Raw genomic sequence first — 24,407 nt, forward strand, 5'->3', positions numbered from 1 at the left:
AAATCAAAAGCCAGTTTCAAGTTCCAAGGCCAGTACTCTTAGCATTGTACTACATACTATATGTGTGTATGCACTGATCTAAGTCTAGGTGATTCAAATAACTGGTTTAGCTCAATATTTTAAAAAATGAAAGTTTAAAAACCTATTAAAGATATCCTATTAGGCAAGGTCTCTTGTAGTAGTTAGTTATGCTTTTATCAAAGGGACATTGAATTAAACACTACAGTTATTTTTCTTAAAGTCTAGAAGATTAAAAAAAAAAAAAAAAATCAATGAAATTTTGAAATCAATGCCTATTTTTAACCAGAGGCTTCAAGATGAGCAAAATGTCCATAATCTATAGAGAAAACACATTTTTTGAATCTAAAGAGTTCAAATGTTATCCTACTTTATAGGGTTAATTCAGAAGCAAAATTGCATAATTAAGTAAATGTTTTTCATTTCGAGTATGTATGCATGCAAAGGATAGATTGATCTAGTTTTCTTTTAACTTTTCAAGGATATTTTAATAGAAAAAGGAAGGGATGGAGGTGGAAGTTCTGGAGGGGTGGAAAAAGTGTAATTTTTAAAAGTTCTACCTGTTCGGATAACTTTAATTCTCTGTTTTCTCTGCTACCCAACATCTTGCACTCAAAATTATAACTATACAATTCTTTCTAGTGAAATTCTTTCACTGGAAAAATGCATATAGTTGGTTACAGCAAGTTATAATTCAGTTTGATTCAAGTGTTTGAGCACACAGTAGGTACCAGAATCTCATTGGGCTTGCCACTGATGATGCCATGATAAAAATTAAGGAGTCCCTGCCATAGAAAATGGGGGCAAAATAAGTACACAGATAATGATAAACAAAACATGTACATGAAAACATACACAAAACAAGTACATAGATAATACAAAGTGAACACTATTACCTGAAAACTTAAGTTTTGTAAGATTTGTTCTGCTACTTCTAAACTATTTCAATGAAACTAACCTTTACCTCTTTTTTTTTTTTTTTTTGCTCCTTTAAAAGTATGACACCACCCATTGGCACCTGCTATCCCCCTTCCCGGCTGGGGCTAGAAAGATTCAACCCGCAGATCCACAGTCCTTCTATGGAAATGCTATCTTTCTTGTGCCTATAGCAGGCAGGTAGAAGACCCAAGACTATAGGGGCCTCCCCAGTCTCCCACCCCGGCCCGGCTGACCCGCAACCCAGAGGACCTTTTGGAGGAGGGAAAGAGAATGCACTTACCTGTAAGACCACCTCGTTGGGGAGCTGCGCGGCCCGGAACAACTCCACCACCCTCCCGTTGGACGCCACCTTTTTGGTGCTCTCGATGTCGCAGTAGGAGAAGAGATCGGAGTAGTATTTCTGCTCCGCATCGCTCAACGTTAATCCCTCCATCTTCTTCCCCACCCCCCTCCCTTGCTCCTCGCCGCCGCCCCGCCCCGCGACCCCGGGGCGGCGGGGCCCTCAGGCCCGGCTTCCCTCCGGAACCCCTCGAATTCTGTCGTAGGAAAACGGAACGTGGCCCGGGCGCCAGGCAGGCCCCCTACACCGCCGCCCTACCCCGGCTCACAAGTACGCACGCACGCTGGGGCCGGCTCAGCCGAAGCTCCGGTCTTCCCCTCCCCTTTCCCCGTCGCCGCGACCGCCTCTGGCCGGGACACAAGCAACAGGGCTAGAGAAGAAGAGGAGGCTCCGCGTGCCGCCTCCGGCGCTCCCACCTTCTGTGGAAGAGGGTCCTTCTCAGCCCCCTACTCCAGGGCCAGTTCGGAGGCGCAAGGCCCAGGCTCCAGCAGCGACAACGGCGCCGCGAGGCGAAGGCGACCTCTCCGAGCCTCCGCCTTCGCCGCGGGTTCGAGCCGCCTCCTCTTCTTCCCTCCCCCCTGCTCCCCAATCGACTTCCCGCCTAGCTTCCTCTTCCGCCCACCCTTTCGGGGTCAGCCTCCTAAAAGAGCGGCTGCGCCCCGGAGAAAGTTATGGGGCTTTTAAGCTAAAGTTTCAGGGGGCGCCTGGCTGAGTGCGGCTGCCGCCCCGCGTCCCTCCGCCGCCATTTACTGCGCTCCAGCCCCACCGCGGACGTGCTCACATTAACACTGACAGCGGCCGCAGCGGCGGCGGCAGCGCCAGACCCGGATGTGAGGCCGAAGGCGAGCTAGCACAAGGGAGGGGTAGGGGAAAGAAGAGAGAGCGAGAAAGAGAGAGAGAAAGGGGGAGGAGAGAAATAGAGAAACCCCCAGCTGAGGCTCGTGCCTTCCCGAGAGAGGAAGACGGGAACAGCGCCCTCTTCTGGTAGGCGCCCCACAAGGCGGGGGAGAAGCTCAACCCGGCAGCGTCCCGCCCACTCTGCGCAGCCCAGTCACAGGAAAATTTTTTTTCCTCAGTAGGGATTCCCCCAAGCCTGGAATGCTCTTCATTCTCCACTCCAACTACTGACCCCCTTCGCTTCCTTTAAGTTACAAATAAAATCTCACCCACTATCTTCCTTAACTACTTAATTCCAGTGCCTTTCTTATAGCTTGCTTTGTATAATATGTTTGCATGGTGTCTTCCCAATTCCATTGTAAACTCCTGAAGGGCAAGGACTGTGTTTTTACTTCTTTTTGTATTCCTAGCCCTTAGTACAGTGCCTGAAAAATAGCAGGTGCTTAATAAATAAATGTTTAAAGAATTGAAGTGATGCCAGAAGTGAGGGCATCTGTATTATTATTATTATTATTATTATATTAACAATGTATATTCTCCGAATGTTAGCGTTTATTACTTATCATTATATAATAACAATTAATTTTTTAAAAATAGCCATGCTTGTTCTTAGTATAACACTTTTAGTTTTTCAAAATATTCACATATTCCATTACACAAATTCCATTTTACACTCTCAATCTCCCTGGGAAGGATATGTTATTTTATTCTCATCCTTTCCTTTTTCACAACATTCACTTCCGTCATTCCAGACCTCCAACTTTGGACAAGTCATTTCTGTGTACCTCAGTTTCCTCATCTGTATGTACTTGATTCCCCCAGTGCTTGATTGTCCTTCAACCCACTCACACTGTGTTAGGGTGGCCTGATAGCTAAGGAGAAGAAACAATTCTTAGTCATTCGGTCTCAGTAACTACACTAAATGTGACCTCTTTTGGAACTACAATGACAGTACCCAGAAATCTTGTTTAGATTGCCTAAAGAAACTTGATAGCACTAGGGGTTATCTATAAAATTATTAAGGTAGTTCAGATGAGAAGATTAGATTGTGACATTCCAGTCACTTCAGAAGGGACCCTTCAGAGAGGAAAGAAGGAGAAGCTTCAGCTAGATCCCCATTTTGGTCACAGAAGGGCCTTGCAAGCTTCCCAAGGCCCATGATATTTTGAACTTCTTATCCATATCCTAACACTGGAGACAGTAACAAGATGGAATTTAGGCAAGACATTTTCATTGTTTCACCAGGATCTTGGCAAAGAAATGGCACAATGCCTAAGGGGAACCTTTTAAATATCCTAAAATAGAAGAAAGGTATTTCAAGTACTCTGGAATTATGAGTTATCCCTTTGCCACACATACTTTCTGAACCACTTGCTTTTGGAATCTGTATTAAGGAGGACAGTATATCATAGATTGCAGAGGAAGAGAATGGCTTTCTACAAACTGTTGTTGAAACTGAACTAAGTAAATAACCCTTCCTAAAAACTGGTGACTGAGGTACCACCACACAGCTCTCAGATTTGCTAAGATGACAGGAAAAGATAATGATAAATATTGGAGGGGATGTGAGAAAACTGGAACAGGAGTACATTGTTAGTGGAGTTGTGAATTGATCCAACCATTCTGGAGAGCAATTTAGAACTATGCCTAAAGGGCAAATTGTGCATACCCTTTGATCCAGGAGTGTCTCTACTTGCTTTGTATCCCAAAGAGATAATAAATATGGGAAAAGGACCCACATGTGCAAAAATGTTTGTAGTAGCCCTTTTTGTAGTGGCAAGAAATGGAAAATGAATGGATGCCTATCCGTTGGGGAATGGCTGAATAAATTATGGTATATGAATGTAATGGAATGATTTTAAAAAGGCCTGGAAAGACCTGCATGAATTGATAAGTGAAGTGAGTAGAACCAAGAAAATATGGTACACAGCAACAAGATTATGTGATGATCAATTCTGATGAACATGGCTCATCAGCAACAAGGCGATTCAGGCCAATTCCAATGGACTTGTGATGGAGAGAGCCATCTGCATCCAAAAAGGGGACTATGGAGACTGAATGTAAATCAAAACAGTGTACTTTTCACCTTTTCTGTTGTTGTTTACTTGCTTGTTTTTTCTTTTCTCATTTTTTCCTTTTTGATCTAAATTTTTTTCGTGCAGAATGATAAATGTTAAAACATATAGAATTGCCCATGTCTGACATGTATTGGATTACTTGCTGTCTAAGGGAAGGGGTGGGGTAAAAGGGAAGAAGAAAAAATTTGGAACACAAGGTTTTGCAAGGGTGAATCTGTATATATTTTGAAAATAAAAAGCTATTTAAAAAAAAAAAACTAGTTGATGATTATTGACCAAATGATAATCATGCTGGGAATTATGTACACACATACTAGAATGGGGGGTTTGATCTGAAAGTACTAAAGAGACCTCCTTTTCCCCAATACCTTCCCATTACACTTAGATCCTTTCAGGGATCATAGTATTCACTCTCCCAGGATCTGATTCCTCAATGTAAGTATGAGTTGGAATAGATTGTGCTACATGTAAAATGAAAGAGTTTAGTCTAGATAAATGGTCTCTGAGGTCTCTTCGAGATCAAAATCTAAGATTTTATGGCCCAAATCAGCAATAGAGTTAAGTCTTCCCTGACATTTAAGTTCAATATCAAGACTAGGGAGCTTAGTGAAATGGAAATAATTTGGATTTGAAATCAAAAGATCTCTGGCCAAATCCTAGCTCTATTACACTATCACAACTGCTCTGTGTTTGAGCATTCTTATCTAAAAAATAAGGATACTGGGCGAGATGACATTTGAATTCCTTTTCAGTTCTAAATAGACCTTCAAAAAGCAAAAAAAGTAACTATTAACCAGAATGACCATGGATTGGCCAGAAACTATACCAGGTATAGTTTTTTTTATCTCATCTAAAGGGAAAGATTCAGCATACCTTGTTAAGCAAATAACCATTTTTTTTTTTTTAGTATAAATTGATTCCTATTCCCAGATTTAGATTGCCCTATTGCAGATCAGATTAGAAGTAGAATATTTTTATTCATTATGATGTTATGTGATATATACACATATCACCATTATTCCTAAGAATTTAAGAATTCAAGAATTTTTAATAAATATTTCCAAGATAATTATTGTCATGTTATTTTGTTGTATCACTTCATACTTAATTCACATCCCAATTTCCTCTAGGCATTCACTTGATACTCCTCTCCCAATCCTGTGATGTGCTTATTATGGCCATCTCTTTGATGTTAGATATCACTGAACACTTCGACATCAACAGTAACTATTTACTGAGAAGCAATGGTTTGCTGTAAAGAGGAAAGCAAAGGTGAAACTAATTTAGGATATATAAATATTTATCTAGATCAAAGTATGCTATTACTTCTGTTCTGTGTCTTAATCTGAAAATGATAAATCTCTTTTTCTGTAAATCTGCAGAATTTGGTGTGTATGCTGTTTGATTTTACATTTCTGTTTAAATAGAACTCTACAGTCTGCAAAACATTTTTCCCACAATATAAGACTGGTAAGGATTGTTATTATCATTTTTTCAGGTGAGAAAACAAGTTTGAACAGAATTGTTACTTGCCCATAGGCAAACAGCTAGTCCATTGCTCAGTCCAGGATACCATATCATCTCCTTTATATCTCATTTAAAATAGCTAGCATTTATATAATGTTTTAAGTTTCAAAAACTGCTTTACAAATATCCAAATTAATCATCACAGAAACTATGTAATAAATGCATTATCCCCATTTCACAGGTGAATCTTTGTTTTCAAAGAGGACAAATAATATTAAGGGGTGTATTAATTGGATTTAATTGAGTCAGAGTTGCACAAAATCTCTTTTCTAGTGTAATTGAAATATGGTGGCAAGACAGAAATCAAGATAACTGATGATAGCCTGGCATGTAGGGGATGTCCTTGAAGTCTTTAATGTCTGATCAAGCTCTATGTGCTCTACAATGCCTGTTTCAGCTGCCTCTTGGAACAAACTGTCATCTGCTCATTCCACTAAAGGAAATCTTCACCTTTTTGAAGTAGATTTTCCTAACTCATTGAAGGAGTTCAGGTCTGTGGTTTACCTTCAACCTGGTTTAGCCCATCTGGCAAAACAGGTGTGGCCACTGCACATATTACAGCTTCTTGGATACATGGGTGAGAGCAAACTGAGGCTGAGAAATTAAAGGGACTTCTCCAGAGCCACACAACTAGTAACTGCAGGATTCGAACTCATATTTTTCTGTCTTTAATCATTGTGCTCTCTATATCATATAAGTTAATATTTTAAATAACATATGAATTGGAACTTTGCCAAGGCACTGTGCTAAGCACTGGAGACATAACAAACATTTTCTAGTCCCTAAATGAAAAATTTACATCCCTAGTTGAAGAGACAACATACACATACATGGGTATAAACAGAATATACACAAGGTAGTTTTGAGAGAGAGGGCACTAGCAGCTGGAGATAAACACCTGCTTCATAGAAAGTGCTCTGCTTTGTACTAAGAGAGAAGCACATATTTTAAGCAAATGTTTAAACCATAGACTCTGCCTTCATGGAGTTGAATTAGTTAATGAGCTAATAAGAGACATTATTGCTGTCTAACTAATTTATTAGTAAGCACCTACCTCAAAGGGTTATTGTGAGGAATAAATTAGCTAAACTAGATAAAGTTTTTAGAAGCTCTGCAAACATGAGCTACTCTTAGCTATCATAAGTAAATTAGGAATACATGGAACATCTTATCAGATTTGTGGACTGGAGAAGAATTTACAAATAAACAAGAGATAGAGAGCATTTTGAGATGTGAATTGGATAATTATGATTATGTTAATTTTTAAAAGGTTTTGTACAAACAAAACCAATGCAGCCAAGATTACAAAGCAGAAAATTCAACACCTATCAGTGGCTAGAGTAATAGACTGCATATCTTGGAATACTATATATTGAAAACCAAAAGAAGTAGGATTGAAGCTGAAAATAGTGTATCTAACAAAATTAACTATAACACTGAAGGGAAAAAATGGACATTCAATTAATTTACAGACTTTCAGGATTTTGTTGCCAAAAAAAATTACTGAACTTAACAAAAAACTTAAATTTGACATATAAGATTCAAGAGAAACATAAGGTAAACATCAAAGACTAACTTCAAGGGATTCAATAAGGACAAACTGTTTTATCTGTAGAAGTATAAACCATATATCTAAAGTTGTCATTAGTAATTGGAATTGGAATCCAAAAAACTGGAATAGAGCTGAATATAATGTGATTCTAAAAAGCAAAATCATGTAGGAAAAAGTAAAAACAGTAATTATGTTATATGAATGAGGTTCAAAAGGAAGAACAAACAGAGGAATGAGTGAAGGAGAACTGGTAATTCTGAAATCCTACTGACATGGGGAATGGGTTAAAGAGGGAAAAATATTTAACTAGAAGGATATAAAATTCTTCAAAATTTATAAAGAAATAATAGGGGGAGGAAATAGTTTAAAGATTGGGATATAGAAAGATATGTAAATTAATCAGAATGGGATAAGGTGTATAAGTTAATGGGAATGGAATAAAGAGGGAAGGAAAGGATAGGGAGAGAGAATAAGGGAGGGATGGGGGAAGATTAAATAATAAAATGGCGAGCTAGCAGGTAGAAGTAAAGTAGAAGAGTCAGCAAAGATTGGAAACAAAAGATATATACAAACACAATAATAATGATTAGGAGTAGCATTTATAAAAAAAAATTAGGAATAGTAATCATTGATCTCAAAGTTAAAGTTAGATTTAATCAAAAGAGAAAAATAAAGAAACTACAATATATATCAGTCATAGTAATATTGTTTTAGACTATTCAAAATAACTGGATAGTATAAGGTTAGAATATTCCTGTGGAGTAGGAAATGATGAGTTGGTGGCTTTAGAAAAATATAAAAAGACTTGGACCTAAAAAGGATGATGTTTATCCACTTTCAGAGAAATATAGGGACAAACAAGCATAACATGGCCTAACATAAATGTATATGAATATGTATGTGTATATGTGTGTATGATTATAAGTATCAATGTAAGTGCATGAATATGTATATGTATATGCACATGTATATATAAATATATCTGTTCTTAACTGTAGCCTGATTGAAAGGGAGGGGATGGGGAAAAAAGAATTTTTTAAAAAGAACAAGAGAAAACCTACAAGGAAACAAAGAAAAGATGGACAGTTCTCAAAACAATGTGTTCTATTATTGTATGTGCTTTTTTGAAATGGAAATTTTTTAATATGTTTTAAATCCTCTCTTATATTCTGTTGTGCACAGGACAATTTTTTTCTTCTTCTTCTTTTTTTTTTGGCTTTTTTTTTTCTATTTGTATTTAAATTTTAAATAAATACATTAAAGAAAGAAAGCAGAAAACTGGGGAAAAAATTTACAGTTTCTCATTATCAAAGACAAAGATTTTATATCTCAAATATATAAAGAGCTTTGTCAATTTTATAAGAATGCAAGTCACTCCCTATCTGATAAATGGTCACATGATATGAACAGACAGTTTTTGGATTAATAAATCAAAATTGTATATAGTAATATGAAAAACTTCTCTAAATCATTTTAATTAGAAAAATTTAAATAATTTTGATATTGCATCTCCTACCTATATAATTGGCTAAAGTGATAGAAGAGGAAAATGAGAAATGTTGGAAGGGATGTAGAAAAATTGAGACACCTATACTGTTGACTGTTAACTGATCCAAGCATTTTGGAGAGCAATCTGGAATTAAAACCCCAAAGTTATAAAACCATGTGTACCCTTTAACCAGCAATACAACCAGTAGGGTTAGAGAAAAAGGAAAAGAATGTACATTTTAAAAAATATTTATAGGGTCAGCTAGTTGGTGTAGTGGATAGAGCACCAGTCTTGAAGTCAGGAGGACCTAAGTTAAAGTCTGACCTCAGACACTTGACACTTCCTGGCTGTGTGAATCTGGACAAGTCACTTAACCCCAACTCTCTTTGTGGTAACAAAGAATTGGAAATTGAGGAGATGCCTATCAATTGAGAAATGGCTGAGAGAATTATAGTATATGATTATGATGAAATACTACTACTATATAAGAAATTATAAACAAGATGATTTTAGAAAAATATGGAAAGACTTGCATGAAATAATGAAGATTGAAATAAGAAGAACCAAGAGAACACTGGATAGAGTAATACTCATATTGTTTGAAGAATAACTGTGAGATGAAGTATCTTGAAGAGAACCCCAGGTTTTTAGGCGCATCAAAATCTTTCAAAAGAACTGTAAAAGAACCATATGAGGGATAAGAGGAGATTATTAATAATAAAATAAAGATTCCAGAGGATATGGTAGAAGGGGAGAGTAAAAGAAATCATAAAGTTGAACTTATGGAAAGAGATAACAGGGAAGAAGGGTTTTCACTTTGGCAGACAAAGAGAATATGAATTGTAGAGGTTGAGAAATGTGTTGGCCATGGGGTAGAGAAAAGGAAGTATCAAGTATGGGAGGGCTGGACAGAGATAGTAAGAACAGAAAGGATAGTCCCATGGTGAAAAAGGACCTCAACAATAGCCATTTCCTCAATTGCTATCTCCAGATGTAACCCCCTTAATCACACAGAGCAAGTGATAAGAATGCTGATGGTATCAGGAGATGACATCTCTCTCTATTTCCATAACAATTATTATTTCGAGTTCTGTCATTGCTAACCACCTCCACAATACAACAGCTTAAATAACTGTATGGACATGTATACATATATTGTATTTTACATATACTTTAACGTATTTAACATGTATTGGTCTACCTGCCATCTGGGGGAGGAGGTAGGAGGAAGGAAGGGAAAAATTGGAACAAAAGGTTTTGCAACTGTCAAAGCTGAAAAATTATGCATGCATATATCTTATAAATAAAAAGCTATAATACAAAAATACAACTGCTTAAATACAACCACTCAAATACAGAGCCTTATAAAATGTTCTGATATGAGTGTTTTAGTCCTTCATCAGCAAAAGATATTACCTAATGGATTTAGTCATTTTAAAAAAAGTATTCCTTTTTACCTTTTATTAATAAGTATATATTTGATTTATTTCCCCAAAATACAAAGGCATTTCTCTAATTTGGGAATGCTAAAGGTTGATAGGGGAGAACTATTATGATATATTTTATAATATCTGATCTCTATGGATCCAGGCCCTTTTTTATGTGTATAAGATCAGGCCTCTGACATTTCCTACCTGTGTAATTTTGTATAAGTCACTTAACCCCTATTTGCTTCAGTTTTCTCATCTTTAAAATGGGAATAATAATAGAACCTACTTTATAGAGTTGTCATGAGAATCAACTAAGATAACAAATGTCTGACACATAGTAAGTACCATATTAATGTTAGCTACATTATGATGATGATGATATATTTTTGTTTCTTAAAATTTTGTAACCATAAAAACTTCTCTTCCTCATTTTGAGAACCAGAATTGCTTGTTATACATGTATTTATATATAACTATATTTAAAAATAAGAACTTTTCCTCCTTGTTAGATATTTGGGTATTAGCAGTTTATTCCTGATTCCCTTATGGAATCTACTAGGATTCCTATTTAGAATTCCAAGAAGTTAAAAAAAAAAAAAAAAGCCATAAGCACCTGACATCACTTGAAAGAATAATTCAAGATCATTCTGTCACACAATAGATAATAGGTATGAATTCTGAAAATGTTAATTGTCTTTTATCTTTTGCTTTCTCCCCTAACTACAACTGAGAAGGTTTCTGTGTCACCTATAATCACTTTATAGTTTCAAGTATTCTTTTCGGTCTGGACAATTCTATAGCATCTGATATCATCTGTAGAAAGATCATCCATGTCCCCTCATTAACTAATCTTGAATAAATCAGAAACCACTTCTATCCCATACTTTTATTCCCCTTCACTTATTATTGTACTCAAAGATCCAAAAACTTAATTCTGAAAGCCAAGGTAGCCAATAACTCATAGCTCTCCATTAATGACTGAGCTAGAATTCCTTAAAAGGAAGGAACATCTCTAACATATATTAGAAATGACTTTTTTTTTGGGGGGGGGGGGCAGCTAGATGGCGCAGTGAATAGAGCACCAGCCCTGAAGTCAAAAGGACCTGAGTTCAAATTTGATCTCAGACACTTAACACTTCCTGGTTGTGTGACCCTGGGCAAGTCACTTAACCCGATTTGCCTAAAAAAAAAATAACTTTTTTTCTTATACAAAAAAGGAAATTGCCACAACACCCTAATCTACAGAACTGCTATGCCACACCACTACTCATGATATAGATTGGAGGCCTGCATCTTCCCACTTCAAGGAGATCATTATGTTCCAATCCTTAAATATTAAATCAATTGTTGCTGACTGGGCCTAACTCAGGCAAGTTTCCTGGCAGTTTAGGTTCAATACTGGGAACAAAATAAGATTTTCCTAAGTCATTCAACATTTAACAGAAAAGAGATTTAATACTTAGTCATAGCAGAAGGATAAGACCAGGTATTGAGGCCGGTTTAAGTTGATTCAGCTAAGTGAAAAACCATTGCCTAAGTTATCCATTGTGATCCATCAACCAAGCTCTCAGAGGGAGGGTGAGAGGAGAATTTTGTGTGTGTGTGTGATAAAGACATGGTGCCAAAAGCCTAATCCTTTCATTTTCTGAGTCAACCAATTCTTGGGGAATATTTCAGCATCTTTTAAGGAAAAAATTAATCTTTTTTTTTTTTTTTTTTTGGTGGAGGGAAACAGGTTAGGATATTGTTCCCTACCACAAATATACCGCAGGGATAATTTTCCAAATTGAGTTTTTAATACTTCACCACACCAATTTATACTACCAACAAAGTCTGAAATAAACAGAAAAAATGAGATAATCATCTGTGCAATTAACCTCAGAAAGTTTTAGGCACCTATCTTCTAGTTTTCTAATTCAACTTTGCTTACTTTTTTTTTAAAAGCTTTTTATTTTCAAAACTTATGCATTGATAATTTTTCAACATTGACCTTCACAAAACTTTGTGTTCCAAATTTTCCCTTCCTTCCCCTCCACCCTCCCCTAGATGGTAAATAATCCAATATATGTTAAACATATTAAAATATATGTTAAATCCAACATATGTATACATATTTATACAATAATCTTGCTGCACAAGAAAAATCAGATTAAAAAAGGAAAAAAAAAGGAGAAAAAACAAAATGCGCTTAGCAAACAACAACAAAAAGAGTGAAAATGCTATGTTGGGATCCATACTCAGTTCCCATCCCCTCTTTGGGTGTAGATGGTTTTCTTCATCACAAGATCATTGGAACTGGCTTTAATCATCTCATTGTTGGGAAGAGTCACGTCTATCAGAATTGATTCACTTACTTTTTGAACTATTTGGAGTGGTGGTCCATAACTCTTTTCAATGACTTAACATAGGTTTTGAGTTTTGGGTTTTTTTTTGGTGGAAAAACCAGCATCCTTTCCTATATATTCCTAGGCATATATATTTCAAAGCTGATGTCTTGAGACATCTATTTTTAAAGGTATGTCCTGCAAAGTGTGGTTGCAAATTTGAAGGTGAAGAAACTTATGTGAAAGTAGCAGCAAATAAGAGTTTATTAATGTCAAGTACAGAATCACAGCTAGGAAAGGGCAAACAATGATACGCTTCAGAATGCTGAGTTTAGTGGGGTCTGACAAAACTTGTAGTCCTCCAGAAGTCTTTAGCTGACAAGTGTAGCTGTTGTCTCTCAAAGAGACCCATGACATCAGGCAGGTAATGCCATGACATACAAGTGAGTTAGATTTAAGTGAGGGTGGGATGTGCAAAATCACCAACCTCACTTTATCCTCCAGAGCCATCTGTGACAACATAGATTAGGATGACTGGTCATGGCCCTGGATACAATGGGAGACCTTGGCCTTTTTTAAGCTAAGATCTTTCCCCATTCACAATATGACTGAGGGAAAGCCCATTCAGTGATTAAGGCTGGGTAAGAATTGGGGCAAAGAATGACCTCTTTTATCTAGTTAAAAAAAAAAAATCCAATCTGGGAGGATTTCTAGTCAAAACAGAAACAACTGTTATTTACAAAAGTTGTGAGTCAATTAAGGTCCAAACAATAACCATTTGGGGCTTGGCCAGAGACCTATTGTTGGCCAATCAATGAGAGCCAGGATGATTTGGGTTTAAGACATTGTCCAAAAAAGACTGCTAAATCCCAAGATATTTTGGGAGATTTTACTGACCAAAAAAAAAAAAATACATCTGACCAAAGGAATGTAAACATTTTTCTTTATTCTTAAAATGACAAAGACTCCCATTCTTCTTAGCTTGAAAACTTCAGTTATTTGTACTCATTCATGTTTAACCTAAAGTTGCATAAACAAATGGCACTTGAGATTAAGTCTAAACCCTCCCATCTATCAGATGAGCCATGATGCAAATAACTCAAAGAGTCCAGAGTCCAAGCCAGTTATTCTTCCTCCAAGACTATTACTCTTTTCCTAGGCTACAGTCATCTATTAAGCATGTGTGTTTTTTTGTGTGTGCATATATACAACTACTGAATTATAACTAGTTACTCTAAATGGCAATCCCCAAGTGTCATATTCCCCTCAACTAATTTTCAGGAAACGCAGAACCAAGAGCCAAGTATAGGACCTCCTCTCTGCTGCTAAAATTACCTCCTAGGTAACAGGTCAGGCATGGATAAGAAAAAAAAGCCCCAGCACCAGGTTTTACAACATGAGCACTCACAATAGAACTGTGGTAGTCAAAATAGGAACCTCTCAGAGGACAGGTTCTTCTTGTGTCTTACTTTGCCTTTCCTGCCAATTACTACAGGCACGGTTTGTGGTATTTGTCTTTGCATAAAAATTGCTAGTTATGGTTCTAGTTTAAATATGTGTATCAACTTTATAAGGATGTGTATTTATTTGCGTAGTACTGTCTTCATCCATATTCTTAAAACATTCTAGCTCAAATATTATATATACTATAGTATAATGTTTATTCTTATGCCACTAAATCAAAGCTAGGCTGGCTACAATTTCCCTCACGGTTCTAGGGCAGTAATCCTGAAAAGCTATCTTTGTGGTATCATCATGAACCTCTCTCCAGTATGCTCTCCATAATGTCAATTGCTAGTTAACAGTTTCCCAATAATGTGATTTCTCCTTAACATAATATAACCAATTAATATCATTTAACCAATTCCTTTTTATAAAGGATAATTACTGAGAAAGTATAATAAGGACAGAAACATAAGTTTCACCCAAACTCAAAAACAAATTCTCCTTTACACCTCAAGTTCTCAGGAAAGTGAACTTGAACTCACAGGCATTGCTGGTAAACTAAAATTCTTTTCCTTGCAAAGTCATTTCTGGGGTTGGCATAATTGATGGATGTCATTCTTTTCCTTTCAGGGTATGGTACTTCAGCTCCCAGGCTGATTCACTTGTGGACTGGTTCCTTATCAGACTCAGCTGCTATGGTCACCAATAGACTCTGCTATAGATTCTAATTGCTTAGCCTCTATTGAGTCTTCTAACCTATCAAGGCTTAAAATGTCAATATTTTATTACTATTAACATTAAATTTTAATTTATATTTAATTTAATAATAAATAATAAATTATTTAAAAAATAATAAATTAATTACATTTAATTGACATTAAAATGTTAATTTGTCCTATCCATCTCTGATACTCATTTATCTAAGATTAGAGAAGGAGACGCACAACAGAGACAAAGAGGAGATATTATGTTTTCATAGCCACATAGTAATAGGATAGGGGAAAATAGGTAACTACTATAGAGCAGACTATTGCTATCATTGTAACTACCTCTCCCTTCATCCATGGCTGACAACATTTCTTATATCACCTCATTCAAAACCTGCCAGGGAAGAGAGAACATTATGAAGCAGACATCAATTTGATCCTTTCATATGAACATTCAGTTCTGGATCAGTAATCAAATAAGAGACTTTTATCACTACTCAGTAAGCTTCCAGGGGAAGAGTCCCTCCATCATATAATTTTAGAAGCAGGTTCAATAAATCTCTACATGAATATGTAAAAGGTAAAACATATTACACAGAGTCCAAGGGACTGGGCCTTCTTTATCCAGCTCTACCACTGTATACAAAAAGTCATTTAAGGACATATTATTCTTGACTTGTCATATTTATCTCCTTTTATTAACATAGAAACAATAGCAAAAATTAACCTTACTTATAAGTCATTAATTAATATCTTTTAAAAATATAAAATGCTAAACATGCAGGTCTTCGGTTATGAAGAATAAATGTGATACCTCTGTATGATTAATATAAATGAATTTGTATAATAAAATGTTTAATCCAGTTTTCTTAGTACTTCTCTATTTAGGAGCAATTTTGGGACCTGCAATAATAGAGATTATAATTGCTTGTTGGTGACAATGATATAATTGAATTAAACTTCAAACCCAAATTACACTGATAAACTAGCTTAGTCTTCTGGGAATCTCCAGGAATAAGGATAACGTAAGAATATTTTGTATCTGCTGGAATTGAATTTTTCTCTTTCTAGACTTGATATCTTTGGAGCATTTGCAGTAATTTTGTGGCCCAAAAAATTATTACAATTTGCCAAAGGTATCTAATATGATGACTAGGATGTAGTTGAGATGCTGAGAGTGATTAGATAGGAGTATCAGAGAAAAGTGGGTTGATCTTTGCCAAATTCTATTTCATTTAATAGCGAGTCTGCAGTTGAAGACATCTTGAAAAGTGAGCTACACATAAATTAACTACTAAATAAGCTCCTTGACAAACAAGTAAATTTGGGTCATCTGCAGTGTAAAATTCATGGGAAGCTAAGTAGATAGGAAATGTAGTGGACAGAGTGCAGCATTTGAAATTAAGAATATTTGAGTTCAAATCCAATGAACCTCTTTCAATGTTTTCTCATGTGAAAAATGGGAATAATAATAGCACTTATCTCATACAGTTATTGTGAATTTAAATAAGGTAATATATGAAAAGCACATGGCAAAGCTTAAATATATAATTTCTATATGTTAATATAGAAATTAATATATATTATGTAATATGCATATTATATAATAAATTGGCATGCATATCACATAAGCTAATATATAATGTGCATATAAGTTGTAATATGTAAGCAATATATAAGTACTAGCTATTAGGAAAACACACTGAGACTGAATCTTGAATCATCTTAAGAAGAGTACAAACAAAGCCTTGCGGTACCTCTATATCCAGATGGAAGTAATAGAAGTTTGTAAAACTCTGGCTGGACTTTATATTAAACTAAAGAGCCTATAAGATCACTTTTAATGGATGAGATCAATGCATCAAAGCATTTAAGCTTTTTAAGACACTGGCAGTTCTTACTTGCCATTGATATACAAACATAATTAATATAAATATCAATATAAATTGATCATTATTCAATATTTCTTTAGCATTTTTATGCCATTCCTCTATTGTATATAATGTGTGGTCTTTTTTCTGACTACCATATTTGTGATACCATATTTAAGCCCACTATCATGATGTAAGAAAACTGCAAATGTTTTATATTTCTTCTTGTTCCCCTAAAGAATTGATATGTAAAACTTTCCCTAGAAGAAACCATGAATAACTCCATGAACTAAACTTCTTCTCAAGTCAATAAGCATAAGTGCTTATTTCTATCAGGCACTGGGATAAGTGCTGAGGATAGAGAGGAATGCAACAATAGTCCTGGACTATGACCCCTACACCTAAACATACAAAGAGAGTAGAATTAAAGATAATCTCAAGGAGAAAGACTCTAACATCTGGGAGTAGAAGAGGAATCAGGAAAACAACTTGGCTAGGACCTGAACTAAGCAAGTCTTTCAGGAAACCAGGTAGACTAAATGTGAGAAGTGAGAACAGAGACATTCTAGGTATGTGTGATAGCCAATGTGAAGGAAGGGACAAAGGAAAAAGAATTTTATCTTTATTTTTTCCTTCAACCTTCCAGCTAGCAGGCCCTTCCAATCTATACCATATTGTAGTAAAGTGGAACACATGGTTGTGGAGTAAAAATTCATGGTAGCTCAAACCCAGTGGCTATAGGAGCCATATAGTACACTTATATTAAGTTGTAAGTTGTTAGTGAGAGTTCTCAAGTAAATAGATATTGACAGTTAAAAAAAAAAAGATTTAAATTATTTTCCTTGATGTTAAGCAGAGCCCTTATATAGGAACTGACATATTCCCTGTTGCTATGAAACTGTATGTAAGATTGTGAGATAGAAAAGCCTTGGAGCTTCCTTTAAGAACTAGCAGATATTTCCCCCTGTACGTAATGTTACCTTTTTTATTAGCAATCTTCCTCTAAAATTGTACTAAAGACAAAGTATAACTTAAAAATGTGCTAAGCCATTTTGAGATAGATTATGCAGCCAACTCGGTATTTGCATTTAACAGTACACACACACACACACACACACACACACACACACACACACACGCTAGTTATTCTTAATTGTATCCATATCTATACTAACAAGCACCAACATGATGTGGGTTGTGTAGATACCAAATGATGGCAGGCAACAAAAGTTGGAATTTGGTCATGTGAAAAATTCACAATGGCCATTCTCTTTGGGAAAAGGTAGATTTTATAGAGAAAATATAACCTAAGGAATATGACTGAGATATCTGACAGGGCAGGCAAGGTGAGACTGCTGGAGACCTCTACAAAGATTGGGTCTCAATGGTTTGATAATAACTTGAATTTCAGATTGTTCAACCTCCTGGTATCAGAAGTGGGGTCTACCCAAAAGAAAAACAATTTATCTGAAGCATCCCCCAAATAAATCTAATCCAGAACATTCCAGTTTTGCTACTGGCGTACCCTTTGTTATTCTGGAAGAATGGGACTTAAAATTGAGGGGGCCCTCTTACTTTTAGGGGAAGGAGAAAGCCCAGAGTTTCAGACTAAACTCTGAAGGAGGTCTAGCAAATTAGCAATTCTAAAATTAAGCAATTTTAATAGCAATTCTAATAGCCTACTAAATGGTAAAAGAGAGATTAGGGAGATAAATTAGAGTAGTTTTTACTGGAGATAAATAAAGAGCAAAAAGAGTTTAATTGCTCCACAATCTTTGGCTAGACAGTAGATCCTGGGCTGTGACTCAACAGTAACCATATGTATGGTATACATTTTAAAGTTAGATATGTATATAAGAATAACTAGCATTTTAAAGTTTGTAAAACACTTTACATGTTATTTCTTTTAATCCTCAGTGAAGTCAGTGTTATTATCTTACAGTTCCTAAAGATTTCTTAATTACAAAAGTTAAGGTTTTTTCTCAAACCTTATTCTTCTTGGCCTTTTTGCAGCCTTGACATTGTTGAACATCCTCCTCTCCTTGATGCTATCTTTTCTCTAGGTTTTTTGACATTATTTTCTCCTGGTTCTCCTTCTCTTATTTCTTCTTAGTTTCTTTTGGAGCATTTTTATCCAGACTGTGCCTGCTAACAGTAAGATATGCCCCTTCCTTATACCTTTCTCCTCTTCACCTCCTCCATGATACAGTGACACTGATCTCCTTATTATTCCTTGAGCAGAACACTCAGTTTCACAACTCCTAGCAGTTCTTAGTTTCCCTGGCTTCCTTCAAATCCCAGATAAAATCCCACTATCTATAGGAATTCTTTCCTAAGGCTTTTTAATCTTAATGCTGAGATTTTTACTGAGATTACCTCCAATTTATCCTGTATATATCTTGTTTACACATAGTTGTTCACATGTTTTTCTCTACCATTAGATAATGAACTATCCAGCAGCAAGGATTGTTTTTGCTTTTCTCTGTATCCCTATCAGCCAGCATAATGCCTAGCACATAGAAGGCACCTAACAAATGCTAGCTGAGGGATCACTAATTTATTAATCTAACCCTAAATCACTAGCCCCTGATTTGCTACCTCTCATCACCTTTTTTCACTACTTATCATTCGAAGCCCAGATTATCCATTTGTACCACTCTCTCTAAATTATTGCTACAAATTAGGGACTATTTTCTTGTTTTGAAAGAAAATATCACGAGCTACCTCCTTCCTTTTCAGTTAGTTCCTCATTATCATTCTATGTGATATTAACAAACTTGGATTTCTTTGATGTCTATCTCCATTCCTCTTACCAGCAGAGCCACATCTAGGCCCTCAGCAACACAAGGTTGGGTTTCGTCTCAGGAATCTTGAATCATGTGCTCCTCTTTCCCAACCATAATCTCTTATCTTCCATCTCATCTACTCTCCTACTTCAACAGAAATTGATCTCACCTAAGCTGGATCTTCCAGTTAATCAACCCCTCCCCTTTTAACTAGTTTATTTATTTCCCCCTGGCTATACTAGATTCCCAATTCAGCAAAGTAAGTAAAGTGGTAAGTGAAGACATCTTACCACAATAATAAACTCTTATACTTTGTGAACTTGAATCATGTGTGTTCTGTCAATTCCTAAACCTTGTACCTGCAACCATCTTTTTTCTCTGCTGTCCCTTTTTGGACTGCTTTATTGTTTTTCACTCATTTTCAGTCATGTCTCATTCTTGGTGGCTTTATTTGGGGTTTTCTTGGCAAAAATAGTAGAGTAGTTTGTCATTTCCTTCTCTAGCTCATTTTACAGATGAGGCAAACAAGGTGAAATGATCACACAGCTATTATGTGTCTAAAGTCAGATTTGAACTCAGAAATATGAGTATTCCTGACTTCAGGTCCAACACTCTCTACTATATCACTAGCTGCCTTTTGGACTATTGAAAACTGTGAAATCATTAACAAGGTCATATGTTCAATGTTTACTATCTATTAAGCATCCCTTTCTAAAGATCTGTTGATGCAATTCAGATGGGCAGCCTACCTAGGTTGGACCTGATAATAGCTTTCATCATTGTTTTTCATTTTGCTGTATAATTTGTATGGATTCTGCAAAAGCGTATGATAAATAGTTACCTTTAATAGTTCCAATTAAAGATGAATTATCATCTGCTGTTATGTTGCCCTTAAGGACCAAGGAATATTTTTATCTGACTTGCACCTAAAACTTCTTATATGTGTTGTCTCCCTCTTGAGAAGGATTGTTTTGCTTTTCTATTTCTATTTCTAAGGGGGCAACTAAATGGCACAGTGGATAGAATATTGGGCCTGGGAGTTAGGAAGATGCATCTACCTAAATTCAAATTTGGCTTTAGATACTAACTTTGTGACCCTGGGCAAATCACTTAACCCTCTTTACCTCAGTTTCCTTAATTGTAAAATGGGCTGGAGAAAAAAATGGCAAACTATTCTTAACCAAGAAAATCTCAAATGGATTATGAAGAATTGAAAATGACTGATATTATAAGCTCTTGACAATTTTTTTCCCCTCATTTTTTCATTCACTCATTCATTATAGCCATACTGATGCACTAGACTCCAAGAGTCTCTTTTTCATAACTGTGTAAGACTACTTTGAACTTAGACCATTTTCCTCTCTGCTATTTGACTTCCCTATCTAACTGCTCTAACAGAAGTGTCAGTACATTACTTCCACTGGTCAGCCATTGCCCACTGCCTCCTTCTCTTATCAATTCTATTTTCTGTTGCCTATCCTTAATTTCTTTATTTCCCAATGTTTTTCCATCTGAGTGGGATACTGGAATTTAAAGATCTTATTCACCATGTTTTTGTTGTGGATTTTTTTGTTTGTTTGTTTTTGTTTTTGTTTTTGCATTTACTGTACAAGAACTTTTGACCTGTTTTCAGATTATAAACTATGATCATCAACTCAAATTATCTTCTGGACCTCATTTTGATACTTTTTAGTACCTTCCTTCAAGAGACTCAGGAAATGGGCTCATGATGATAATAAGATGAAATGATCAAAGAGATTGCATACCCACTTCTCTTTAACCTCCACTAGAAGGGGTTCTTCCATTAATGCAAAAGAAGTGCTTCGTGTGCTATTTGGTCAAAACATGGATCTGATGGGTCTATCATGGATATATACTGGAGAAGTAAAGACTTTGTCTTATCCATACTAACCTACTCCTGATCCTTTGTTCCTTCCCAAATGCTTCCTATTATTTGTGTTCTTTCTCCTCTTCAGGAAGATAGCCCTGGAGAGAGAAGCCAATATTTAGAGACTCTGGTACCGCAATCATTTCTCCATTCTTAACTGAGAATTCAGGGACACTCTCTCTCTTTTCTTTCTTTCTCTCCATCACCCATCCATCTATCTAACTGTCTATCTGCGGATCTGAGATATCTTGTTCTAAATGGGAGATCTTATTCACTCTGTGTATTGTTTAATATATTTTCATCTGCACAATTTTTCTGATTTCAGCTTTCTGTCAGTTTGGATAAATGGATTTATTTGTTCTTTACTGTGTGATGATCCTTCTTAAATTGGCATTTGGTAGAAAGGGGGCAAGCTTTTGGATATATAGCTTGGAATACTCCTTCCCTATTAAGGGGATAGTAATCAAGAGTTTGGTTTTACCACTATACACCTCTCAGATTGGCTAAGATGACAGGAAAAGATAATCATGAATGTTGGAGGGGATGTGGGAAAACTGGGACACTGATACATTGTTGGTGGAGTTGTAAACACATCCAACCATTCTGGAGAGCAATTTGGAACTATGCTCAAAAAGTTATCAAACTGTGCATGCCCTTTGATCCAGCAGTGTTACTATTGGGCTTATATCCCAAAGAGATCTTTTTTTTTTTAATTTTTATTTAATAATTACTTTATATTGACACTCGTTTCTGTTCCAATTTTTTTTCCCTCCCTCCCTCCATCCCCTCCCCTAGATGGCAAGCAGTCCTTTATATGATGGATATGTTGCAGTATATCCTAGATACAATATATGTTTGCAGAACCGAACAGTTCTCTTGTTGCATAGGGAGAATTGGATTCAGAAGGTATAAATAACCCGGGAAGAAAAACAAAAATGCAGATAGTTCACATTCGTTTCCCAGTGTTCTTTCTTTGGGTGTAGCTGCTTTTGTCCGTCATTTATCAATTGAAACTCAGGTCTCTTTGTCAAAGAAATCCCCTTCCATCAAAATATGTCCTCATACAATATCGTTGTCGAAGTGTATAATGATCTCCTGGTTCTGCTCATTTCACTTAGCATCAGTTCATGTAAGTTTCACCAGTCCTCTCTGTATTCATCCTGCTGGTCATTTCTTACAGAACAATAATATTCCATAACATTCATATACCATAATTTACCCAGCCATTCTCCAATTGATGGGCATCCATTCATTTTCCAGTTTCTAGCCACTACAAACAGGGCTGCTACAAACATTTTGGCACATACAGGTCCCTTTCCCTTCTTTAGTATTTCTTTGGGATATAAGCCCAATAGAAACACTGCTGGATCAAAGGGTATGCACAATTTGATAATTTTTGGGGCATATTTCTGTTATTGTTTGCTTTCATTTTTGTTTTCCTTCTCAGTTTTTTCTTTCTTTCTAGATCCGATTTTTCTTGTAAAGCAAGATAACTGTATAAATATGTATACATATATTGGATTTAACATATACTTTAACATATTTAACATGTATTGGACTACCTGCCATCTAGGGGAGGGGCTGAGGGGAAGAAGGGGAAAAGTTGGAGCAAATGGTTTTGCAAGGGTCAATGTTGAAACATTACCCATGCATATGTTTTGTAAATAAAAAGTTATAATAATATAAAAAAAAAAGAATTTAAGTCTTTCTGACTATAGGCCAGGTGTTGAATTCACCTCTTAGCTATTTCCTGGGGGAAAAGGAAAATACAACAAATCTCATTATTATCCTTTTAAAGACAGACAATATAAGAGCCTTTGTTGTTTATCCTTCATTCTTGAAGAGGACCATGACATCAGGGAGGTGATGCCATGACATGCAAGTGAATTGGATTTGAGTGAGGGAGGGTTATGCAAGGTTACCTGCATCACTTTCCTCCTGATGAGAGCCCTTAATTTGGAATCAAATAATGATGCTTTGAAAACCAGCTCTTCTACTCATTCGTCACATGACATTGTACAATTCTTTTATTTTTTGGTACTTTATTTTCATCATTTATACAGAAAGGAGGTTGAACAAGATAAAGAGTTCTTCATTTGGAGACTGTGAACTTGTTTTAAAAAAAATTTCCATAACTGTATTTCAATACAGTTGGCTTTCTTTGTAAAACAGAGAGAGAGAGAGAAAGAGAGTGAGAGAGAGACTGATTTGAACCCCAAAACTATTTCTCCTAGTCTAATTAGGAGGGTGAATATATTCTAGCCTGACACTCATTTTCTTCTTCTTTTTTTTATATTTTATTTTATTTTATTTAATAATAACTTTATATTGACAGAATCCATGCCAGGGTAATTTTTTTTGCACTTGTTTCTGTTCCGATTTTTCCCCTCCCTCTTTCCACCCCCTCCCCTAGATGGCAAGCAGTCCTATATATGTTATATAGGTTGCAGTATATCCTAGATACAGTATATGTTTGCAGAACTGAACAGTTCTCTTGTTGCATAGGGAGAATTGGATTCAGAAGGTAAAAATAACACGGGAAGAAAAACAAAAATGCAGATAGTTCACATTCATTTCCCAGTGTTCTTTCTTTGGGTGTAGCTGTTTCTGTCCAACATTTATCAATTGAAACTCAGTTAAGTCTCTTTGTCAAAGAAATCCACTTCCATCAGAATACATCCTCATACAATATCGTTGTCGAAGCTGACACTCATTTTCTAAGGAGAATAGAATGGCCAGTATCATGGCACCAATTTCTGACTGCTTTCTTCTCAGAAATCAAGTATTTCTTGAAGAACAATAGATGGAGGAACCTCTAGAAATATGTATTTGTGCCTCTCTTCAAGCCATATCTAAACAGATCCATGTGAATACATATAATTTACATAGGCAACATATACAACAATGTATAATGGTGATAACTTGTCACCATTGTCTATAGTCTTGCTCTTATTTCTGTTACTGTAAATACATACTTTCCTGCTACAATGATCTTTCCTAGCTATCAGGACCATGCAAGTAGATTAAAACAACCTTCAGCAGAGCCAGGATGTCTGCTACTATTTTTTTTTAATTGCAGGTAAGACAGATTTTCTTTAAAATCATTGACTCTATG

At 35.9% G+C, this 24,407-nt stretch overlaps 1 protein-coding gene across 6 annotated transcripts in view; it reads right to left on the reverse strand.

Annotated features, from left to right (window-relative positions):
• The window catches only part of REPS1 (RALBP1 associated Eps domain containing 1), an 84,832-nt gene extending 82,341 nt beyond the window's left edge, over window positions 1–2,491 (reverse strand). For all 6 annotated transcript variants that reach the window (XM_051997849.1, XM_051997851.1, XM_051997850.1 and 3 more), the window contains exon 1: window positions 1,238–2,491. In XM_051997849.1, the coding sequence (XP_051853809.1) occupies window positions 1,238–1,390 (153 nt within the window). In that variant the 5' untranslated portion in view covers window positions 1,391–2,491. The remainder of the gene's footprint in view (window positions 1–1,237) is intronic.
• Between the last annotated feature and the right edge of the window lie 21,916 nt (window positions 2,492–24,407).

Source organism: Antechinus flavipes, chromosome 4, assembly GCF_016432865.1.
Source record: "Antechinus flavipes isolate AdamAnt ecotype Samford, QLD, Australia chromosome 4, AdamAnt_v2, whole genome shotgun sequence".
Lineage (NCBI taxonomy): Eukaryota > Metazoa > Chordata > Mammalia > Dasyuromorphia > Dasyuridae > Antechinus > Antechinus flavipes.